The following is a 21781-nucleotide window of genomic DNA, read 5'->3' on the forward strand; positions in this document are numbered from 1 at the left end:
TCAGGGTAATTTTACAGTGTCGTCTTACTCCCCTGGTAATTAAAATAGGGAAAGGGGGACAATCAAAGCCCAAGATTTGTTTCACTGAGTAGTTGGTGCCTCTCGAGAGACTACACAGGTCCCTTGAAGATGGCCCGTGCCCAGAAAGGTAGAGTCCAGGAGGAACTGAGTCCTCCCCGGGGGCATGCGCTCACACCTCAGGTGTAGAGAAGTAAAAACACCCACCGATGCAGAGCAGCTGTGTGCTTCTCTCCTGGAAAACATTGGTGTAACTTGGGGGTGAGTGTCTCTTCCTCCCTCATCCCCCAACAACAATGTAAGTCCCTTCTAAGCAACTGGTGGCCTCTGTACCCACCCCTCAGCAGCCCACCTGTGGCCTCACCCTGGAAGGGATTCAATAGACCTTTGCTGAGCCAATTTTAATTCTGAGAGTTCTGTGGATTATGTTTTGTTTTGTTTTAATTAATTCCTAGAGCATTTAAAATCAACGAGCTGAAAGCTGAAGTTGCAAACCACCTAGCTGTGCTAGAGAAACGAGTCGAATGTGAGTGGGCCTTCACTTCCCTTTTGTGTCTAGGTTTTCTAACCTCTGTTAAAATTAACCACTTAGAACAGTGACCAGGTCAGCGGTGAAGCGAAGGAGGTGGGAGGTAAGTGCCAATGTCTTTTCTTTGTGAAATGCTTAAAAATCGCCTTTGCTGTGTGAACAGCGGTGAGAACAATGACTAACCTAAGCATTTTATTCTTGTTTAAAAGTAACTTAAGCACATAGTAAAATATTTCTTCAGTGCAGAAGAGTCCAGAATGAAAATTGAAAGCTTCCTGAAGGCAGCCTCTTGGGGGAGGGGCTTCTGTTAAGTTCTCATGTATGTGTGTGTGTGTGTCTCCTTTTTACATAAATAGCAGCAGACTCTACTCATCAGCCCACACCTTGCCATTTCACTCGTATCTGGAATACGTCCATTAAATTGTTACCTCTTGGTTTCCAAACACCACAAACAGAAAGCAGAAACGCTATGCGTTAAGCAAAAACAAACCAACCAAACCCATTGGCTGGTGTGCCAGGGGCACGGAGCCCCTTCCTGGGCAGACTGGGAAAATAGTACATGCAGAGTCAATTCCAACTCATTGCGACCCTAGAAGACAGAGTAGAGCTGCCTACGAGTTAAGCAAAGGGAAGTCAATTCAAAGTCTACATTTTTTGTTTTTTTTTTATAGTAATATTTATACTTTTATACTTTTTTAATACTTTTTCTCCATGCATCTGTTAGTTCGTCATACTGTGGGGGCTTGCGTGGTGCTGTGACGCTGGAAGCTATACCACCAGTATTCAGATACCAGCAGGGTCACCCATGGCAGACAGGTTTCAGCTGAACTTCTAGACGAAGACAGACTAGGAAGAAGACCTTGGCAGTCTACTTCTGAAAAGAATTAGCACATGAAAACCTTATGAATAGTAGCGGAATATTGTCTGATATAGTGCAGGAAGACGAGCCCCTCAGGTTGGAAGGCACTCAAATTATGACTGGGGAAGAGCTGCCTTCTCAAAGTAGTGCCGACCTTAGTGGCATGGATGGAGTCAAGCTTTCGGGAGCTTTATCCGCTGATGTAGCATGACTTAAAATGAGAAGAAACAGCTGCAAACATCCATTAATAATAGGAATGTGGAATGTACAAAGTATGAATCTAGGAAAATTGGAAATCATCAAAAATGAAATGGAACACATGAACATCGATATCCTAGGCATTAGCAAGCTGAAATTGGTAGTTTTGAATTGGAATATGGTCCACTGTGCCAGGAATGACAAATTGAAGAGGAATGGTGTTGTATTCATGGTCAAAAAGACCATTTCAAGATCTATCCTGAAGTACAATGCTGTCAGTAATAGAGTAATATCCAATCGCCTTCAAGGAAGACCAGTTAATATGACTATTATTCAAATTTATGCATCAACCACTAAGGTGGAAGATGAAGAAATTGAAGATTTTTACTAACTTCTGCAGTCTGAAATTGATCAAATGTGTAATCAGGATGCATTGATAATTACTAGTGATTGGGATGTGAAAGTTGGAAACGAAGAAGGATGGGTAGTTGGAAAATATGGCCTTGGCAACAGAAACAATGCTGGAGATCGAATGACAGAATTTTGCAAGACCAACAACTTCTTCACTGCAAATACTTTTTTTCAACAACATAAACAGGGACTATATACGTGGACCTCACTAGATGGAATACACAGGAATCAAATCAACTACATCTGGGGAAAGAGGTGACAGAAAAGCTCAGTATCATCAGTCAGAGCAAGGACAGAGGCCGACTGTGGAATAGACCATCAATTGTTCTTACACAAGTTCAAGTTGAAGCTGAAGAAAATTAGAACAAGTCCACAAGAACCAAAGTACGACCTTAAGTATATCCCACCTGAATTTAGAGACCATCTCAAGATTAGATTTGATGCGTTGAACACTAATGACTGAAGACCAGAAAAATTGTAGAAGGACATCATACCTGAAGAAAACAAGAAGTCATTAAAAAAAACAGAAAAGAACAAAATGGTTGTCAGAAGAGACTCTGAAACTTGCTCTTGAATGTCGAGTAGCTAAAGTGAACAGAAGAAATGATGAGGTAACAGAGCTGAACAAAAGATTTCAAAGGTCATCTCAAGAAGAAAAAGTAAAGTATTATAATGACATGTGTAAAGACCTGGAGTTAGAAAACCAAAAGAGAAGAACATGCTTGGCATTTCTCAAGTTGAAAGAACTGAAGAAAAAATTCAGGCCTCGAGTTGCAATGTGGAAGGATTCTGTGGGCAAAGTATTGAATGATGCAGCAGGCATCAAAAGAAGATGGAAGGAGCACACCAAGTCACTGTAGCAAAAAGAACTGGTCGACATTCAGTCATTTCAGGAGGTAGTATATGAATCAAGATCTGATGGTACCGAAGGAAGAAGTCTAGGCTGCTCCGAAGGCATGGTGAAAAACAAGGCTCCAGAAATTGACGGAATACCAACTGAGATGTTTCAACAAATGGGTGCAGCCCTGTAAGTGCTCACTCGTCTATGCCAAGAAATTTGGAAGACAGCTACCTGGCCAACTGACTAGAAAACCAAAAAAACCTGTTGCCACGAGTTGATTGCAACTCATAGCGACCCTATAGGACAGAGTAGAACTGCCCCATAGAGTTTCCAAGGACAGGGCGGTGGATTCAAGCTACTGATTTTTTGATTAACAGTGAAGCTCTTAACCACTAAGCCGCCAAGCCTCTAACTCACTGGAAGAGATCCATATTTATGCCTATTCCAAAAAAAGGTGATCCAACTCAATGCGGAAATTGTCAAACAATATCATTAATATCACAAGTAAGTAAAATTTTGCTGAAGGTCGTTCAAAAGCAGCTGCAGCAGTGTGTCAACAGGGAACTGCCAGAAATTCAGGCCGGATTCAGGAGAGGACGTGGAACCAGGGGTATCATCGCTGATGTCAGATGGGTCCTGGCTGAAAGCAGAGAATACCAGGAAGATGTTTACCTGTGTTTTATGGACTATGTGAGGATATCGACTGTGTGGATCATAACAAGTTATGGATAACATTGCAAAGAATGAGAATTCCAGAACACTTAATTGTGCTCATGAGGGACCTGTACGTAGATCAAGAGGCAGTCATTCAAACAGAACAAAGGGGATACTGCGTAGTTTAAAGTCAGGAAAAGTGTGCGCCTGGGTTGTATCCTTTCACCATATTTATTCAGTCTGTATGCTGGGTGGTGGAAATAGTTTGTGCTTGACTACTACCCAAAAGGTTATTGGTTCAAACTCACCCAGCAGCACCATGGATGAAAGTCTTGGTGACGCGCTTCATTCAGTAAGATTACAGCCATAGAAAACTCCGTAGAGCACAGTTCTACTCTGTAACACATGGGTCTCCGTAAGTCAGAATCCGTTGGATGGCAGTAGGTTCTACTCAACCCACTACAGTGAGTCTTTGGTATTTCCATCTTTTGTTGTGGGCAGCTAGCTCAGCTTCCCGCCAAGACCCACAGAGTGGGGAATTCTCCAAGTTTGGGAAGGGGTTCAGCCAAGGATGGAAATATCATTCGCCAAAAATCAGTCACCATCTGCATTTATAGATGTGGAAAGTCGCAGCATCACACCCAAGCGTGCAAATGCCCTGGGGCGCAGGTGCTTGGCTGCTCTGCTATCCCTGCTCCAGCTCCCCACCACCAGCTTCTTCCAGGGCCCTCCTCTATCCTCCCACTGAAGAATAGATGAAGCCAGCTTCACCCTCTCTGTTATTGTTCACTTAAAATGTACACAGCCAGGCTGAATAGGCCATCAGCTTATCTTCGGAACTTTTCTTGTGGAGAAATACATTGACCTCAGCAAGGTTAATAACGAGCCGGTGTAACTTTGAATATCTGGTCTCGGCGATAACTACCAGGCGAGAAGGATTCTTGTTTTGGCTTCTAGTGTGTGTGTGTGAATTGAAGACCATCTGAGGATGCATCCGTATTACCTTCTCCTCTCGCCTGTCCTGGGCCCTGGAATCCTCCAGACTGAACTCACTCCACTTAGGTGAAACGTTCTTCCTATGAGGCCGGTGCCAATGCACGTGTATTGACTGGGAAAATTACACACCCCTCTACCCTCACTGAGCTCGGGCTCATTGCAGGGGTCAAGATTACTAGCTTTTTACTAGTAAAACTAATCTTCGCCGGTTTTACTAATGACTAAAACCAGACTTGCTGCGGTTAAGGAGTTTGACTTCATGGCAACCCATGGGTTACAGGGTAGAACTGCCTCGAAGGATCTTCTCGGCTGTAGTCTCTACGGAAGCAGATCACCAGGCCTTTCTTCTGCTGTGCCACTGGGGGGGTCGGAACCTCCAACTTTTTCGGTTCACTTTGATTACAAACCATTTGTGCCACCTGAGGACTCATTACTAGTGTTACTAATGACTAGTGGTGGAGGCCTAGGCTCTGTAGGAATGGATCTCGAGGGAGCAGACATCTCTGGGGAGAGAGGAGGAAAGCCCTGGGGTTATGGGATAAGAGAGGGGCATGGGCAGTGGCCAAGTAGGGATTTTAGGCAGTGGGGTTCCTCCCACACCCACTTCCCACTGCCAGCCCCGGCATTTCCACCTCCTCCTGGCTGCTGCCACCCACCATAAACACGGCTGGCTCACGTGTCCCAGGAGGTGGGCGTTCCTACTGCCTGAAGGCCACCTGGCTTCAGGTCCATCCTTTCCTGGACTTCTGACTGACCGCTTCCCAGTCCCCAGCAGCATCTGATTAGCCCAGGGTGGCTGGACTGGGCACTGTCAGTTCTGAAAAGGCAGCCTGGAGTTGCAGTGCTGGAACCCAAGATGAGGTAGCCAGACATTTCAGGGACCTTGGAAGGTAAAAAGGGGAGCAGGTCCTGTGGCTGGACCCCTCATGCAGGTCACTTGGGGAACTGCTTATCCCAGCTGCTCAGGTCAATCCTGACCCTGCATAGTTGCTGGAGGCAAGTGAACCAGGCCACTGCCCTGGGAAGGCCAGTGGGCACAATTCGCATGCTGCTCCACCGTCCAGGGTCCGGCTACGTGACTCATATATGCACTCTCACACACGTATAAACACACAGAGACAAATGCACATACATGCACATGCATGCCCGCACGTATACACACGTATACGTGTATACATAAAGACACACACACATGCAAATACCTCTATGTAAACACACAGAAACACACGCATATACATTCAAATACACAACCGTGCCCACACTTATAAACAGAGACATACATGCATAGACACACATACACACCCCACATGCACATATGTAATTATTCAGAGACACGTGAGCGTGCGTTCGCACTCACGTACACATGCATTCACTAACACACATGTGTAAATACACACAGAAACCCACATGCATGTACCCACAGAGCTTTATTTGGTACCCAGGAACCATGATGAGCTGTTTTTGGCTTCTCAGATTTAAGGAGGCATCCAACTAGAAGTCACATCTTTAAAGCCACTTTGTATTCATCGTGTCTGACTTGTTTTTAATGGAATTTCCTGCGTGTTCTTTGACCATCTCAAATATACAATTCTTTGGAATTGAATATAAACTTAAATATAAATGTGCATGTCTCCATTTCTCTGGATTCACTTTCAAAGCTTTTCTTTTTTTTTATGTAGATTTTCTGCTCGCTTCCAGGAGGCTGGGTTTCCCTTAGGTTAGAGGTCATTTCGGAAAACAAAGAATACACCCAGGGCCTCACCTCACTTCCTGGTTGGACATTAAACCTGCCCGGGGAACTTTACTCCCTTCCTTCCTTGTTGGCTGACCTGGCCGCTGGACAGGGCAGTGGGGCTAGGCCACAGGGCAGCCCTGCCCCATCCACCCTTTGTCCCCGTGCCCTGGGCTTGGACCAAAATTGAAACACCACATGGGCCAGGCTAGAAGTGACCCCATGGAGGCAAAGTTCAACCCCGGAGCATGCAAACAGCCCAGAAAGCTGAAACCAAGCCTTGCTTTTCTCTTTTCACCAGGAAATGGGCTTTATGCAAATTCTCTAATGAAATCCTTAGAGGAAGTGCTGCAACACAGCTCTTTTGATTTGTGTCTTTGAAGGACTGCCATTAGCTCTGCAGCTGAAGGACCAGGCTTGCCAGGTTCAGGGTGGCTTTCTGAGCTAGGTGGACAAAGAGCGGCTTTAGCCAGCAGCTCAGCTGCCACCTACTCACTGAGCCTCCATCCCCAAAACCAGTGTCTCTCTTAGAAAACCATTCTCAAGGTTTTCCTTCAGAATGGCCTGTGACTTGCAGAAACCCATGCAAAAAGTCTAAAAAGGACAGCCCAGGGTTCCCAGAAGATTCTAATGCTTCAAGCCTGAATGTCCGAGGGCCCATGCCCAGCTGGGGGACGTAAACAGATCAGCCATGGGTTGGAGCAGAGTTGGGTGGAATGGGGAGCCCCTGTTCCAGTTTGGGACTCTTGCCCTGTGCCTACCTATGTTTAAAGTTTGAGGCAAACAAGTGGGGCCACGTTGTGTGAAGCTGGTGTCCTGTCTCCACTCTCGAGCCCTCTGGGCACTGTCTGGGCAGGACTTTTCACATACGCAGCCCCAGGGCCCGGCTGCTGGCACAGATGTTCTCCTTCCTCTGGGGTGGGTGAGGGAGGGGCTGGCATGGTACCGTGGGTGAGCTGTAGAACATTCCGAGAGGCAGCTGGTGTCCAGGGAAGGACGGGGGAGCAGGGGGTGTGGAGGAAGGGGAGGGAAAGGAGCCCTGGGTTCAGGCCCCAGTCTGGCACTACCTGTGATGACTCAGCATCTCCCGGCTTCACGCCCCCTACGGTCCCTCCCAGCTCTATCGTTCCATGGAATGTTGTTTTTCTCCTCCATTGACTAACGCACAGTTTCTGCCATCTTATTACTCACTGTCCATGTCCTTGGCAAACAGTCCCTTCATAAGCGTAATTGCCCTAAATTCTGAATCTCTGGGATCATATTACTGATACTGTATGGTGTCACCTAAAAGGCTAAATTTTAACATCACCCAATAAATGACAAGAAAAGCAGATCTAAGGTGAACCCCAATATTGATACAAGTAAACAGTATGCACATAAACCCATCAAAAACCGTGAGCTAAGAGGCCAGCTGCTAATGGGCAGTCAGGCGGGGAGGAGGGGAGGTGGTACCTGTGACTTATTAAGTGAAAAAGCAAGTTGTAAAACAGAATAGATAGCATGATCTCAATTTTGTCTTTTAAAATTAAGGATGGATGGATGGGTCTGTGGGTAAGTGAGCAGATGGATGGATGGATGGACGGACGGAAGGACGGGTGGGCGGACGGGTGGATGGATGGATGGGTGAGTGGGTGAGTGGATGGATGAGTGGATGGATGGTGAATGGATGAATGGGTGGGCAGATAGAGAGAGGAGAAAGAATACATGAGAGGAGGAGGAGAAAGCCTGGAATGATACACACCAACATATATAATTTTTTAAGATGATAGATGATTTTTTAAATATTCTCCTTGGAGGTGCTCTGTATTTCCCATATTTTCTATCATATATTATTTTGTATCCAGAAAAAAATATATCAAATGTACCTAATTTAACCATGGATCTGTGAAGGATGGGGCACAGCTACCTTTCAGAGTGTACACTGCGTGTCCTAGTCTCTTCCCCAGACCTATCCACTCTTCAGATCAGAGTCTATACCACATGTCCCTACTCTCCAGACGCATTCACTTTCTGGAATGTTCTGGCTTTCACGTGTCAACAAGACTGAGCTCCTTCTTGCTATGGATGTTGGAATCTACATTTGCTCACTTCAGTGTCCTCGTGGCAGACCCCACAGACACAACCCCACCATGGTATCTCCAAAGTGGGGCATCCACTTTAGTCTGGGGCATCCCAGGAATGCCCTGGAGGCCACGGTGGTCCAGATGCAAATCGCAGCATGTGTACGCTACGAGCTTTTTCTCAGAAGAGGCTGATGGCAGGCATCAGCTTCCTAAAGGGGTCCCTGATCCAAGAAAGCGCTCAGCACACCTGCTGTCAAAGAGGGTGTGGACTCTTGTCGTTAGCTGCCATCGAGTCAGCTCTGACTCACAGCGACCCCAGGTACAACAAAACAAAACACTGCCTGGTCCTGTGCCATCCTCACTATCATTGGTGTGCTTGAGTCCATTGTTGCAGCCACTGTGTATTTTGCGTGCCTTCCAACCTGAAGGGCTTATCTTCTAGCACTATATCAGACAATGTTCTGTTGTGATCCGTAGAGTTTTCAAAAAAAAAAAAAGTTTTCCAAAGTAGATCACCAGGCTTTTCTTGCTAGTCTGTCTTAGTCTGAAAGCTCATCTGAAGCCTGTCCACCATGGGTGACCCCGCTGGTATTTGAAATGCTGGTGACATAGCCTCCAGCATCATAACAACACATAAGCCACCACAGCAGGACCCACTGGCAGGCGGGTGGTGGGCTCTTAGTGAGCGCTTCAAGTCCCCTGCAGTCCCCAAACAACAGTGCACCTGCAGAGCAGAGCATCGACCATCAGGCTGCACCTCCCAGGCCCCATCACATGCACAGAAGGCCCTGTGCCTTTGGTCCCTGTCTTAGTCTCCTAAGGAGCCCTGCTGGCACAACAGTTAAGTGCTTGGCTGCTAAACAAAAGGTCGGAGGTTCAAACACACCGGCCGCTCCGTGGGAAAAAGATGTGGCAGTCTGTTTCTATAAAGATTACAGCCTAGAAAACCCTATGGGGCAGTTCTACTCTGTCATATAGGGTCGCTATGAGTCGGAATCGACTTGATGGCACCTAACTTAGTCTCCTAGGGCTACTGTAACAAAAAAATTCCACAAGAGGGAGGCTTTTAAAACTGGTGTATTTTCTCACACTTCTGGAAGCTAGAAGTCCAAATCAGGGCATTGGCTCTGGGGTAAGGTCCATCTTTATCTCTTTCTACAGGCAGTCTTTGGCATTCCTTGGCTTGTAGATGGTTCCTCACATCATCTCTTCCCTCTGTTTGTGTCTTGGTGTCTATTCTGCTCTTTTTATAAGACACTACTTAGGTTCAGGACCCACCCTACTCCAGTATGGACTCAAACATACCAACAATCGTAAGGACCAGGCCGTGTTTCATTCCGTTATGCATAAGGCCAAATGGATGGCAACTAACAACCCTACTTCAATATGACTTCCTGTTAATTGATAACATCTTTAAAGACCCTATTTCCAAACAGTTCACATTCACAGATACAGGGGTTAAGACTTGAACATAACTTCTAGGGGAATGCAGTCCAACCCATAACAATCCCTGTGCCCTCCAACCATCCTAGTGGAAGGCAGAGAAGGGCTTGTAAATGTCACACAGTCACTGTGGCACAGGGACAAGTTCTCAAGACCAGACCCAAATATCAGACTCCTCATCATTTTAGGCAGAAAGAAGCAATGTCCCCATGCAGCCATGTTCCCTGCTTGGCCCCTGACACTGGAGATGCTTAGAAAACCCAGCTCAGAGCTCCTGATGCCAGCCATCCTGCCCAGGGCACCTCATTGGAGAGTTTCTCCCTGGACGGGCACAGAGAGCTGGCATCAGCTCCTTGGGGGTGGGAGAAAATTGTTAGAAACAGTCAAAAACCACCAGGTTGTTTTGTTTTTCCTGTAGAAATCCTTCTCATTTTATTTTCAGCAGTTATTCAGAGCCAAGCTTGGCGAAAGGGAGAATAGAATGACATCATGGGTAGCATTCTTCTGCATAAAACTTGAGGTGTATTACAAAGTAAAAAAAAAAAACTAATCTTTTTTGTGACTTATGAACTGACCCCAATCTAAAGACCTTTCTGAAGTGCTTGCTTTGTGGCAGCTTTTCTGAGTGAAATGTACAGGACAAATGTCTTGAGGTTTGACCTTTATTGGGGCTATAAACTCTAGTTTCTTTTTTAACGAAAAATGACGCCATGGAGGCAGAGCCAACACGGTGCCCTAGACAGGTGCCCCACGCCAGGCCTACAGCAAAGACCCAATAAAACTCAGTAAAACAGAAACAAATGTCAGTCCTGGAAACCTGAGCATCAAAGGAAGGAATAAAGAACTAGATCAAATGCCAAACGGAAGAAGAAACTGATGGAAAACAGAGAACAAGGAGAGATATGGACTGCAGGTCCCCTACCAACTAACACGGCACATCGTGGCCGTCTTGAAGCACAGCCAGCAATGATACAGACGGGGAGTATGGGAAGATTCTTCTACAGAGCTCCCAACAGGAGACAGACAACCTGGTAACCACAGTTTCCCACACCTCACCCTTCTGGTGAGTAGGAGAAAGAGCCCCCCCATCCCGGGAGCCCCCAGGGTCCACAATACGGCACCCCCCCCCCACCCCCAGGCCTGCCTCACCCCCTCCTACCGCACAGCTTTTTTTTCCTTTTTCTTCTTTTTCTTTTTCCCTCCTACCTACCCCAGTATGCCACCTCCCTTCCCTTCCCACCAGCCCGCAGGTTTGTTCCAACTCCCACTCACTGGCCCCCACCGCACCACTATTTTTTTTCTCTTTCTTCTTTTACTTTTTCCCTCCCACCTAACCCCATACATCACCTTCCCCCCTTCTCAGTGGCCCCCACTGCACCACGATGGCTAGAGAGCCACCAGCCCAGCACCACCCCAGATCTGCCCTGCCCCTACCCATCAGCTCCCACCACACCATTTTTTTTTCTTTCTTTCTCCCTCCCACCTAGCCCCATAAGCCACCTCCCCTCCCTTCTCACCAGCCCATGCATCGGCCCTGCCCCACTCATTGCCCCTCCAGTGCCACCACTTTTTTTCTTTTTTCCTTTCTTACTTTTCTTTCTCCCTCTTATCTATCCCTGTACGCAGCCTCTCCCTCTTCCTGCCAGCCCCTGCCACACCACCATGGATAGAGTACTACCTGTGCACTAGCCTGCCACTGCCCTAGGTCTGTCCTGCCTCCACTTCACCATTTATCTTTTATTTTTCTTTTTTCTCCCTCCTACCTAGCACCATATACCACATCCCCCCCTTCCCTCCAACCCCTGTGTCTGCTCCGCCCGCACCCACTGGCTCCCACCACGCCACAATTTTTTCTCTCTCTTTTTTCTTTCCCAACAGCCCCCGCCACACCACTGCAGCTTGAGCACCCTGGGCACTCACACCCACCACTGCACTGGGCCTGCTCCACCCTCCCCTCCCACCACTTGATCAGCTGCTGAATGGTGGGAAGCAAGCACCTAGCACTCCCCGTCTGATATCCATGCTCATCTGGCAAGGGGCTATGATTGCTCCCACACTGCTGGATCAACATCAGGGGCAGATAGCAACCACCCAGTCTACTCTCAGCCACCTCATCAAACCAGTATATAGTGATGCAGACTCACCCTGCTTGCTGCTACCCTGCCTACCTGGATAAGGTGGTGAGAACTGTCGTGCACACAGACATGCAAGCAGCAAAGCATACCCAGCCCACCTGCCCTGACATATCAGAAAAAAGCAGGACAAAACAAACGAACATATAATCAGTAAATTAAAAAAATAATAATACCTTGATGTCTCAGAGACAGCAGACACTATAAAAACATATAAAAAAAAAGCAGGGAAAGATGGCTCCAGCAAGCAACCAAAATAAGGAATCAGATAACCTTCTAGAGGAAGAAAAGACATGGGTACTACCTGATACGAAATTCAAAAGAATAATATTTAGGGCTCTCCAAGAAATTAGAAAAGAGATCGAGGAAGATACAGACAAAAAAAAGGAAAAATAGAGTCAAAATCATGGAAAACAGACAAAACCAACAAAAACTTAGCTAAAATAGAAGAAAATGCAGACAAAGTGGTAGAAGAATTCAAGAAAATAATACAAAAATAAAACATCAGAATAAGCAATTACGAATCACACAAAAACGGCAACTAGATATCCAAAAGATAAACACAAAATTTCAGAAATAGGCAACTCAATAGAAAGTTTTAGGAGCAAATTGAAAACAATGGAAGACAGAATCAGCAAGATTGAGGACAAATCCATGGACACCACTTTATTTGAGAAAAAGTCAGAGAAAAGAATGAAGAAAACATAAGAATTATGCGGGACAAAATCAAGAGCAAAAATTTGCATGTGATTGGTTCTAGAACACGAGGAGAAAATGGAAAACAGAGAAGACTGTTGAAGATGTGCTGGCAGAAAATTTCCCAAATATCATGAAAGATGAAAAGTTGACCATCCAAGAAGCTCAGCAAACACTATATATATGATAGACCCCAAAAGAAAGTCACCAAGACATATAGTCACAATTGCCAAAACCGATGACAAAGAAAGAATCCTGAGAACAGCTCAAGAAAAATGAAAAGTGACTTACAAAGGGGAAAGAGTAAGACTAAGCTCTGATTACTAAGCAGAAACTATGCAGGCAATGAAATGACATATATAAAACCCTGGAAGGAAATAACTGCCAACCAAGAATAATATATCCTGAAAAACTCTCTCTCAAATATGATGGCAAAATTAGGACACATCCAGATAAACAGAAATTAAGAGAATTCGTAAAAACCAAACCAAACGTACAAGAAATATTAAAGGAATCCTTTGGTTAGAGAAGCAACAACATCTGACAACAACCTGAGTCTAAGAGAAAGGACGGCATCAGCCAGATACCAACCTAGGTAAAGAACTCTCAATAATAAAACAAAGCTAAGATACTTAAAACAGGGAGCTGGAGATGTCAATCTGTAAATGACAATAATGTCAAACCAATAAAAAGGGGAATAAATGGGTAGGTATAGAACTTTAAAATGAAGAGGAAGTCAAGATGATATCAAGTAATAAAAGACATTCAAATTTAGGAAGATAAGGGTAAATTTCAAGGTAACTGTTATGAATTGAATGGTGTCCCCCAAAAATACATATCAACTTGGCTAGGCCATGAATCCCAGTATTGTGTGGTTCTCTTCCATTTTGTGATCTGATGTATTTATCCCATGTTTTATAAATCCTAACCTCTATGATGTTAATGAGGCAGGATTAGAGGCAGTTATGTTGATTAGGCAGGACACAATCTATAGGATTAGGTTGTATCTTGAGTCAGTTTCTTTCGTGATATAAAAGAAAGAAGTGAGCAGAGAGGAGAAGGGCCTCATACCACCAAGAAAGACCACCTGGCAGTAGAGCATGTCCTTTGGACCCAGGGTCCCTGTGCTGAGAAGCTCCTAGACTGGGAGAAGATTGATGACGAGGACCTCTCCTCAGAGCCAGCATCGAGAGAAAGCCCTCCCCTGGAGACGGCATCCTGAATTTGGACATCTAGCCTCCTAAACTGTGAGAGAATAAACTTGTTTATTAAACCCATCTGCCCGTGGTATTTCTGCTATAGCATCACTAGATAACTAACAGAATTTGGTACCAGGAGAGTGGGGTAATGCTCAAACAGAAACCTAAATTGTGGAAGTGATTTTGAAACTGTGAATGGGTAGAGGCTGGAAGAGTTTTTAGGTGCCTATTAGCAAAAGCCTAGATTGCCTTGAAGAGACTATTGGTAGAATTATGGACATTGAAGACAATTCTGGTGAAGGCTCAGAAGGAAGTTAGGAGAGCTACAACACCAGAGATGGTGCAGACGGTGAGAAGCAGCAGCAGAGAAATGGTAGCGGCAAAACCAGAAAACTGGCATGAGACAGCACAGGAGCCGACCCACAGAGCAAGAGAGCTGAGAGCCTTTGGGCAGGAGGCTTCCTGACAGAGTCAGGTGCCTATATGTGAAGCTAGGCTCACCAACCCATGGAGCAAAAGAGCTGAGCACCTTCCAACCAAGCGTTACTGGTGGAGTGGGGTGCCTCCAGGCACTTATTAGTAGAGCTAAAGAGCTTTATAACACTTGCCCTAGCAGGGCAGAGGCCAGGCTGGCCCATGAGGCCCAAGGGGCCGAGAGGCCAAGGAACCAGGAAGAAAAAGCTGAAGAGACAAAGAGCACAGGAAGCAGAGCTGTCTCAGTCTCAAAGGGTATGACCATGGCCTCTGGGGTCTCAAAGGATGGAACCATGGCCTGCTGGGTTTCTGAAGAGTGGGGCCACAGCCTTCTAGGTTTCAAAGAGTCAGATCTTCATCAACTCGGTTCCAGAGTGTGGAGCTGCCATTCACAAGTGCCGGGGAAATGGGACCAGGTCTACTGCCCAAAGCTGAGGGGCTGCCATGCTCAAGAGGCAGAAGAACAGGGACTGCCAGGGCCAAGGGGGTAGAGCTGCCACTCAGACGGACTAAAAGAATGGGGCTGCCCAAATCAGAGAGAGCAGAGTTCCTGGCCCAGTGGGTGGAAGGCGAAGCCGAAGCCCAGGCTGAGGGGTCTCCATCCACAACCTGGAGAGTGTAGTCCACACCCAGAGTCTGAGGCCATGGCCATTGCCTAAATGGCCTCAGAGAACAGAGGATTATTTTCAAGTCTTGAAAGCTAATGTACTGTGTTCCACTGAGCTTTGAATTTGTTTGGTGCCTGTTATCCTTTCTTTCCCTCCAATTTCTCCCATTTGTAATGGAAACACCTACCTTGTGCCTGTTCCACCATTGGACTTTGGAAGCTGATAACTTGTGTTCTAGACTTCACAGATGAAGAGGAATTTTGCCCCAGGCTGGAATTCAAACTTCGAGTTGATTCAAGACTTTTGGGATGATATGATGGGGTGCATGTGTTTTACATGTGGCAAGGACATGAATTTGGGGCCCCAAAGGATGGGATATTATGAATTGAACTGTGTCCCCCAAAAATGTGTGTCAGCTTGGCTAGGGCATGATTCCCAGTATTGTGTAGTTGTCCTCCATTTTGTGATCTGATGTATTTATCCTATGTGTTGTGAATCCTCTATGATGTTAATGAGGCAGGATTAGAGGCAGTTATGTTAGTTAGGCAGGATGCAATCTACAGGTTTCTGTTGTATCTTGAATCAATCTCTTTTGAGACATAAAAGAGAAAAGTGAACAGAGAGGAGAGGGGCCTTATACCACCAGGAATGCAGAGCCGTGAGTGAAGCACATCCTTTGGACTTAGGGTCCCTGCACTGAGGAGCTTCTAGGCTAGGGGAAGATTGATGACAAGGACCTTCCCCCAGAGCCGACAGAGAGAGAAAACCTTCCCCTGGAGATGGCATCCTGAATTTGGACTTCTAGCTTTCTAAACTGTGAGAGAATAAACTTCTGTTTGTTCAGCCATCCACTTGTGGTATTTCTGTTATAGTAGCACTAGATAACTAAGACTGTAACCACAAAAAAAACGTTAACAAGCCTACTCATCAAGATAAAAAAGAAGAAAGACATAAAAACGCAATAAACACAAAATCTATAATAATGAAAGAAATGAAAACCAAATCCACTAACAAAAGAAACTCGGCAAGGAAAGTAGGAGGAACAAAGAAAACGTCAGCACAAAAAAAGGCACAACATGGCAACAATAAACTCATATCTATTGATAATTGCACTGAATGTAAATGGCTTAAGTGCACATGTAAAGAGACAGAGAATAGCAGAATGGATTTAAAAAACACAACCCATCAATATGTTGATAGGTCACAGACATGCCTTAGAAATAGACATAAATATATTAAAATCAAAGAATGGAAAAAACTGACTTGATTTGTAAACTTTCACTTAAAGCACGATTTAAAAAAATGGAAAAAAATATATCAAGTGAAACCAAAACCAAACCTATAGTTATAGAGTCAATTCACACTCATAAGAACCCTATAGGACAGAGTAGAACTGCTCCATAGGGTTTCCAGACTGGTGGATTCGAACTGCCAACCTTTTGGTTAGCAGCCAAGCTCTTAACCAGTGGGCCACCAGGGCTCCATATCGAGCAAACGGTAACCAAAAGAGAGTAGGAGTGGCAATACTAATCTCAGATAAAATGGACTTTAAGGCAAAATTCACCATAAAAGAAGGACATTATATAATGATTAAAGGAACAAATCATCAAAAAGACATAGCCTTCTAAATATCTATGCACTCAACAAAAGAGCTTCAAAATACGTTTAAAAAAAACTCTTAACAGCTCCAAAAATAGAAATAGACAGTCTCACAATAATAGTAGGAGACTTCAATACACTACCCTTGGTAAAAGACAGAACACCTAGAAAGAAACTCAACGATACAGAAGATGTAAAGGCCACAATCAACAAACCTGACTTCACAGATATACATAAAACAGCCCACCCAATAGCAGCAAAGTATGTATTCTTTTCCAACGCACATGAAACATTCTCCAGAATAGACCACATTTTAGGCCACAAGGCAATCCTCAATAAAATCCAAAAAGATCAAAATAAAGCATTCTCTCTGATCACAGCACCATAAATGTAGAAATCAGTAACAGGAAGAGCAAGGAAAAAAAATCAAACACATGGAAACTGAATAACACCTTGCTTAAAAACAACTGAGAAATAGAAGAAATCAAAGAGAGAATCAAAAGATTCCTAGAATCAAAAGAGAATGAAAACACATTTGGGATACAGCAACGGCAGTTCTCAGGGGTCAATTTATAGTAATAAACACACATAACAAAGAACTGGGCCAAAATCAAAACTTTATCCCTACAACTGGAACAAATAGAAAGAGAAGAGCTAAAGAAGCCCCCAGGCACCAGCAAAAAAGGAAATAATAAAGATTAGAGCAGAAATAAATGAAATACAGGACAGAAAGACAATAGAAAGCATGGAGAGGACCAAAAGTTAGTTCTCTGAAAAGATCGACAAAATTGACAAATCATTGACCAAACTGACAAAAGAAAAACAGGAGAGGAAGTAAATAACCCAAATAAGAAATGAGATGGGGGACATTACAACAGGCCCAACTGAAATAAAAAGGACCAGGTAGTGTTCTGTTGTTCTGTTGTACGGTGTTTTGTTGTTCTGTTGTACATAGGGTTGCTATGAGTTGGAATCGACTCAATGGCACTTAACAGCAACAACAACAGAATACTATAAAAAATTGTAATACAACAAATTGGAGAACCTAGAGGAAATGGACAAATTTCTAGACACACACTATCTACCTAAACCCACACAAACTGAGATAAAATGAACCCATAACAAAAGAAGAGATTGAAGAGGTAATTAAAAAAAAAAAAAAAAAAAAACTCCCAACAAAAAAAAGCTGTGGTCCAGACGGCTTCACTGGAGAATTCTACCCAGCATTCAGAGAATAGTTCACACCAGTACTACTCAAACTATTTCAGAGCAGAGAATAGGAAGAGATACTCCTGAATTCATTCTGTGAAGCCAGCATAACCCTGATACCAAAGCCAGGCAACGACTCCAGAAAAAAAGAAAATTACAGGCAATATCTCTCATGAATGTAGATACAAAAATTCTCAAATAATTCTAGCCAATAGAATTCAGCATCATATCAAAAAATAACCTCACCACAACCAAATGGGATTCATACCATGTATACGAGGATGCCTTGTATCCTTTGTGGCATAGTGGTTAAGAGTTCAGCTGATAATCAAAAGGCTGGCATTTCAGATCTACCAGGCACTCTTTGGAAACCCTACGGGGTAGTTCTACTATGTCCTATAGGGTTGCTATGAGTCAGAATCGACTCAACCGCAGCAGGGTTTTTTTTTTTAAACAAGGCTGGTTCAGCATTAGAAAATCAATCAACGTAATCCACCACATAAATAGAACAAAAGAAAAGGATTATATGATCATATCAATCGACATAGAAAAGGAATTTGCTAAAGTCCAACACCCATTCCTGACAAGAGCTCTCAATAAAATAGGAATAGAGGGGAAATTCCTCAGCATAATAAAGGGCATCTATACAAAACCCAACAACCAACATCACCCCTAAGAATGGGAACAAGTCAAGGACACCCTTTATCATCACTCGTATTTAACATTGTTTTAATTTTCTTCAGCTTCAACTTGAACTTGCATATGAGCAATTGATGGTCTGATAGAAGAAAATTAGAACAAGCCCATGAGAACCAAAGCACGAACCTGAGTATATCCCACCTGAATTTAGAGCTCCTCTCAATTTTGGTTTTTCTCAAGAATAGATTTGAAGCATTGAACATTAATACCGAAGACCAGACAAGCTGTGGAATGACATACATGACAAAAGCAAAAGGTCTTTAAAAAGACAGGAAAGAAAGAGAAGATCAAAATGAGTGTCAGAAGACACTCTGTAACTTCCTCTTGAATGTCAAATAGCTAAAACAAACAGAAGGAATGACGAAATAAAAGAGCCAAACAAAAGATTTCAAAGGGCAGCTTGAGAAGACAAACTAAAGTATTATAATGACATTTGCAAAGACCTGGAGTTAGAAAACCAAAAGCTAAAAGAACTGAAGCAAAAATTCAAGCCTAGAGTTGCAATATTGAAGGACAGTATGGACAAAATATTAAATGACGCAGAAGCATCAAAAGAAGATGGAAGGAACACACAGAGTCACTGTACCAAAAAAGAATTGGTCAATATTCAAACTTTTCAAGAGTTAGCATATGATCAAGAACTGATGGTACGGAATGAAGAAGTCTCAGCTGCACTGAAGGAATTGGTGAAAAACAAGGCTCCAAGAATTAATTGAATACCAATTGAGATGTTTCAGCAAAAGGTTGCAACACTGGAACTGCTCACTTGTCTATGCCAGGAAATTTGGAAGATAGCTACCTGGCCAGCCAGCTGGAAGAAAGACATATTTATGCCCATTCCAAAGAAAGGTAATTTAACTCAATGCAGAAATTATTGAACAATATCATTAATATCACATGCAAGTAAAATTTTGCTAAAGATTATTCAAAAACGGTTGTAGCAGTACATCAACAGGGAACTGCCAGAAGTTCAAGCCAGATTCAGAAGAGGATGTGGAATGAGGGATATCATTACTGATGTCAGATGGATCCTGGCTGAAAGCAGAGAATACCAGAAAGATGTTTACCTGTGTTTTATTGACTATGCAAAGGCATTTGAGTGTGTGGATCATAACAAATTGTAGATAACACTGCATAGAACAGAAATTCCAGAAGACTTAACTGTGCTCATGAGGGACCTGTACATAGATCAAGAAGCAGTTGTTCAGACAGAACAAGGGCATACTGCATGGTTTAAAGTCAGGAATGGTGTGCATCAGTGTTGTATCCTTTCGCCATACTTATTCAATCTGTATGCTGAGCAAATAATCCGAGAAGTTGGACTATATGAAAAACAGGGCATCAGGACTGGAGGAGGACTCATTAACAAGCTTTGATATGCAGATGACGCAACCTTCCTTGCAGAAAGTGAGGAGGACTTGGACCACTTACTGATGAAGACAAAGACCACAGCCTTCAGTGTGGATCATACCTCAACAAAAAGAAAACAAAAATCCTCACAACTGGACCAATAAGCAAGATCATGATAAACAGAGAAAAGATCAAAGTTGTCAAGGATTTCATTTTACTTGGATCCACAGTCAACACCCATGGAAGCAGCAGTCAAGAAATCAAACAACATATTGCGTTGGGCAACTCTGTATCAATAGACCTCTTTAAAGTGTTAAAAAACAAAGATGTCACTTTAAGGACTAAGGTGCACCTGACCCAAGCCATGGTGTTTTCAATCGTCTCATATGCATTCGAAAGCTGGGCAATGAATAAGGAAGACCTAAGATGAATTGACACCCTTGAGTTATGGTGTTGGCAAAGAATGTTGAATATACCATGGACTACCAAAAGACTGAACAAATATGTCTTGGAAGAGGTACAGCCAGAATGCTCTTTGGAAGCGAGGATGGCAAGACTTCTTCTCACATGTTATCAGGAGGGACCAGTCCCTGGAGAAAGACATCATGCTTGGTAAAGTAAAGGGTCAGCAAAAAAGAGGAAGACCCTCAAGGAGATGGATTGACACAGTGGCTGTAACAATCGGCTCAAGCATAACAAAGGTCATGAAGATGGCACAGGACTGGACAGTGTTTTCTTCTGCTGTACAGAGGGTTGCTATGAGTTGGAACTGACTTGACAGCAGCTAACAACAATTTAACAATGTGCTAGAAGTCCTAGCTAGAGCAATAAGGCAAGAAAAAGAAATAAAGGGCATCCAAATTAGAAAGGAAGAAGTAAAACTATCCCTATTCACAGAAGATATGATCCTATACATACAGAACCCCAAAGTTTCCACAGGAAAGCTATTATAACTAATAGAAAGATTCAGAAGAGTAGCAAGATACAAGATCAACATACAGAAATCACTTGGATTCCTACACACCAACAAAAAGAATTTCAAAAAAGAAATCAGGAAAGCAATACCATTTATAATAGCCTCTAAAAAGATAAAATACTTACGAATAAATCTAGCCAGGGACATAAAAGACCCACACAAAGAAAACTACAAAATACTACTGCAAGAAACCAAAGAGACTTACAGAAATGGAAAAACATACTATGCTCATGGTCAGGAAAACTCAACATTCTGAAAATGTCGGTTCTACTCAAAGTGATCGACAGACATAATGCCACCCTGATCCAAATACCAACAGCACTCTTTAACGAAATGGAAAAATGAATCACCAACTTTATATGGAAAGGAAAGAGGCCCTGAATAAGCAAAGCATTATTGAAGAAAAGGAACAAAGTAGGAAGCCTCACACTATTCTGATCTCAGAACCTACTATACAGCCACAGTAGTCAAAACAGCCTGGTACTGGTACAATGACAGACACATAAACCAGTGAAACAGAGAGAGCCCGGATGTACATCCCTATGCGTATGGTCAGCTGACTTTTGGCAAAGGACCCAAGTCCATTAAATGGGGAAAAGAAAGTCCTTTTAACAAATGGTGCTGGCAAAACTGGATGTCCATCTGCAAAACTGGATGTTCATCTGTAAAAAAATGAAACAGGACCCATACTTTATACCATATACAAAAACAAACTCAAAATGGACCAGAGACCTAAATATAAAACCTAAAATGATAAAGGTCATGGAAGAAAAAATAAGGACAACGCTAAGGACCCTAATACTTGGTATAAATACAATATAAACCATAACTAACAATGTACAAACACCAGAAAATAAACTAGATAACTGGAAGCTCCTAAAAATTAAACATTCAGTGCTCAAAAAAAGGCTTCATGAAAGAGTAAAAAGAGAACCTACAGACTGGAAAAAAAATTTTTGGCTCTGATATATGCAAGGAGCATCTAATCTCCAAAGTCTATAAACTACTTCAACACCTCAACAACAAAAAGGCAAATGATCTAATTAAAAAATGGGCTAAGGATATCAACAGACACCTCACCAAAGACATTCAGTT

At 43.5% G+C, this 21781-nt stretch overlaps 1 protein-coding gene across 3 annotated transcripts in view; it reads left to right on the forward strand.

Annotated features, from left to right (window-relative positions):
* PDE9A (phosphodiesterase 9A) overlaps nucleotides 1–21781 on the forward strand; it is a 148067-nt gene that overhangs the window by 92373 nt on the left and 33913 nt on the right. For all 3 annotated transcript variants that reach the window (XM_049874949.1, XM_049874947.1, XM_049874948.1), the window contains exon 6: nucleotides 474–544. In XM_049874949.1, the coding sequence (XP_049730906.1) occupies nucleotides 474–544 (71 nt within the window). The remainder of the gene's footprint in view (nucleotides 1–473; nucleotides 545–21781) is intronic.

The sequence above is a fragment of the Elephas maximus genome, chromosome 2, assembly GCF_024166365.1.
Source record: "Elephas maximus indicus isolate mEleMax1 chromosome 2, mEleMax1 primary haplotype, whole genome shotgun sequence".
Taxonomy (NCBI): Eukaryota; Metazoa; Chordata; class Mammalia; order Proboscidea; family Elephantidae; genus Elephas; species Elephas maximus.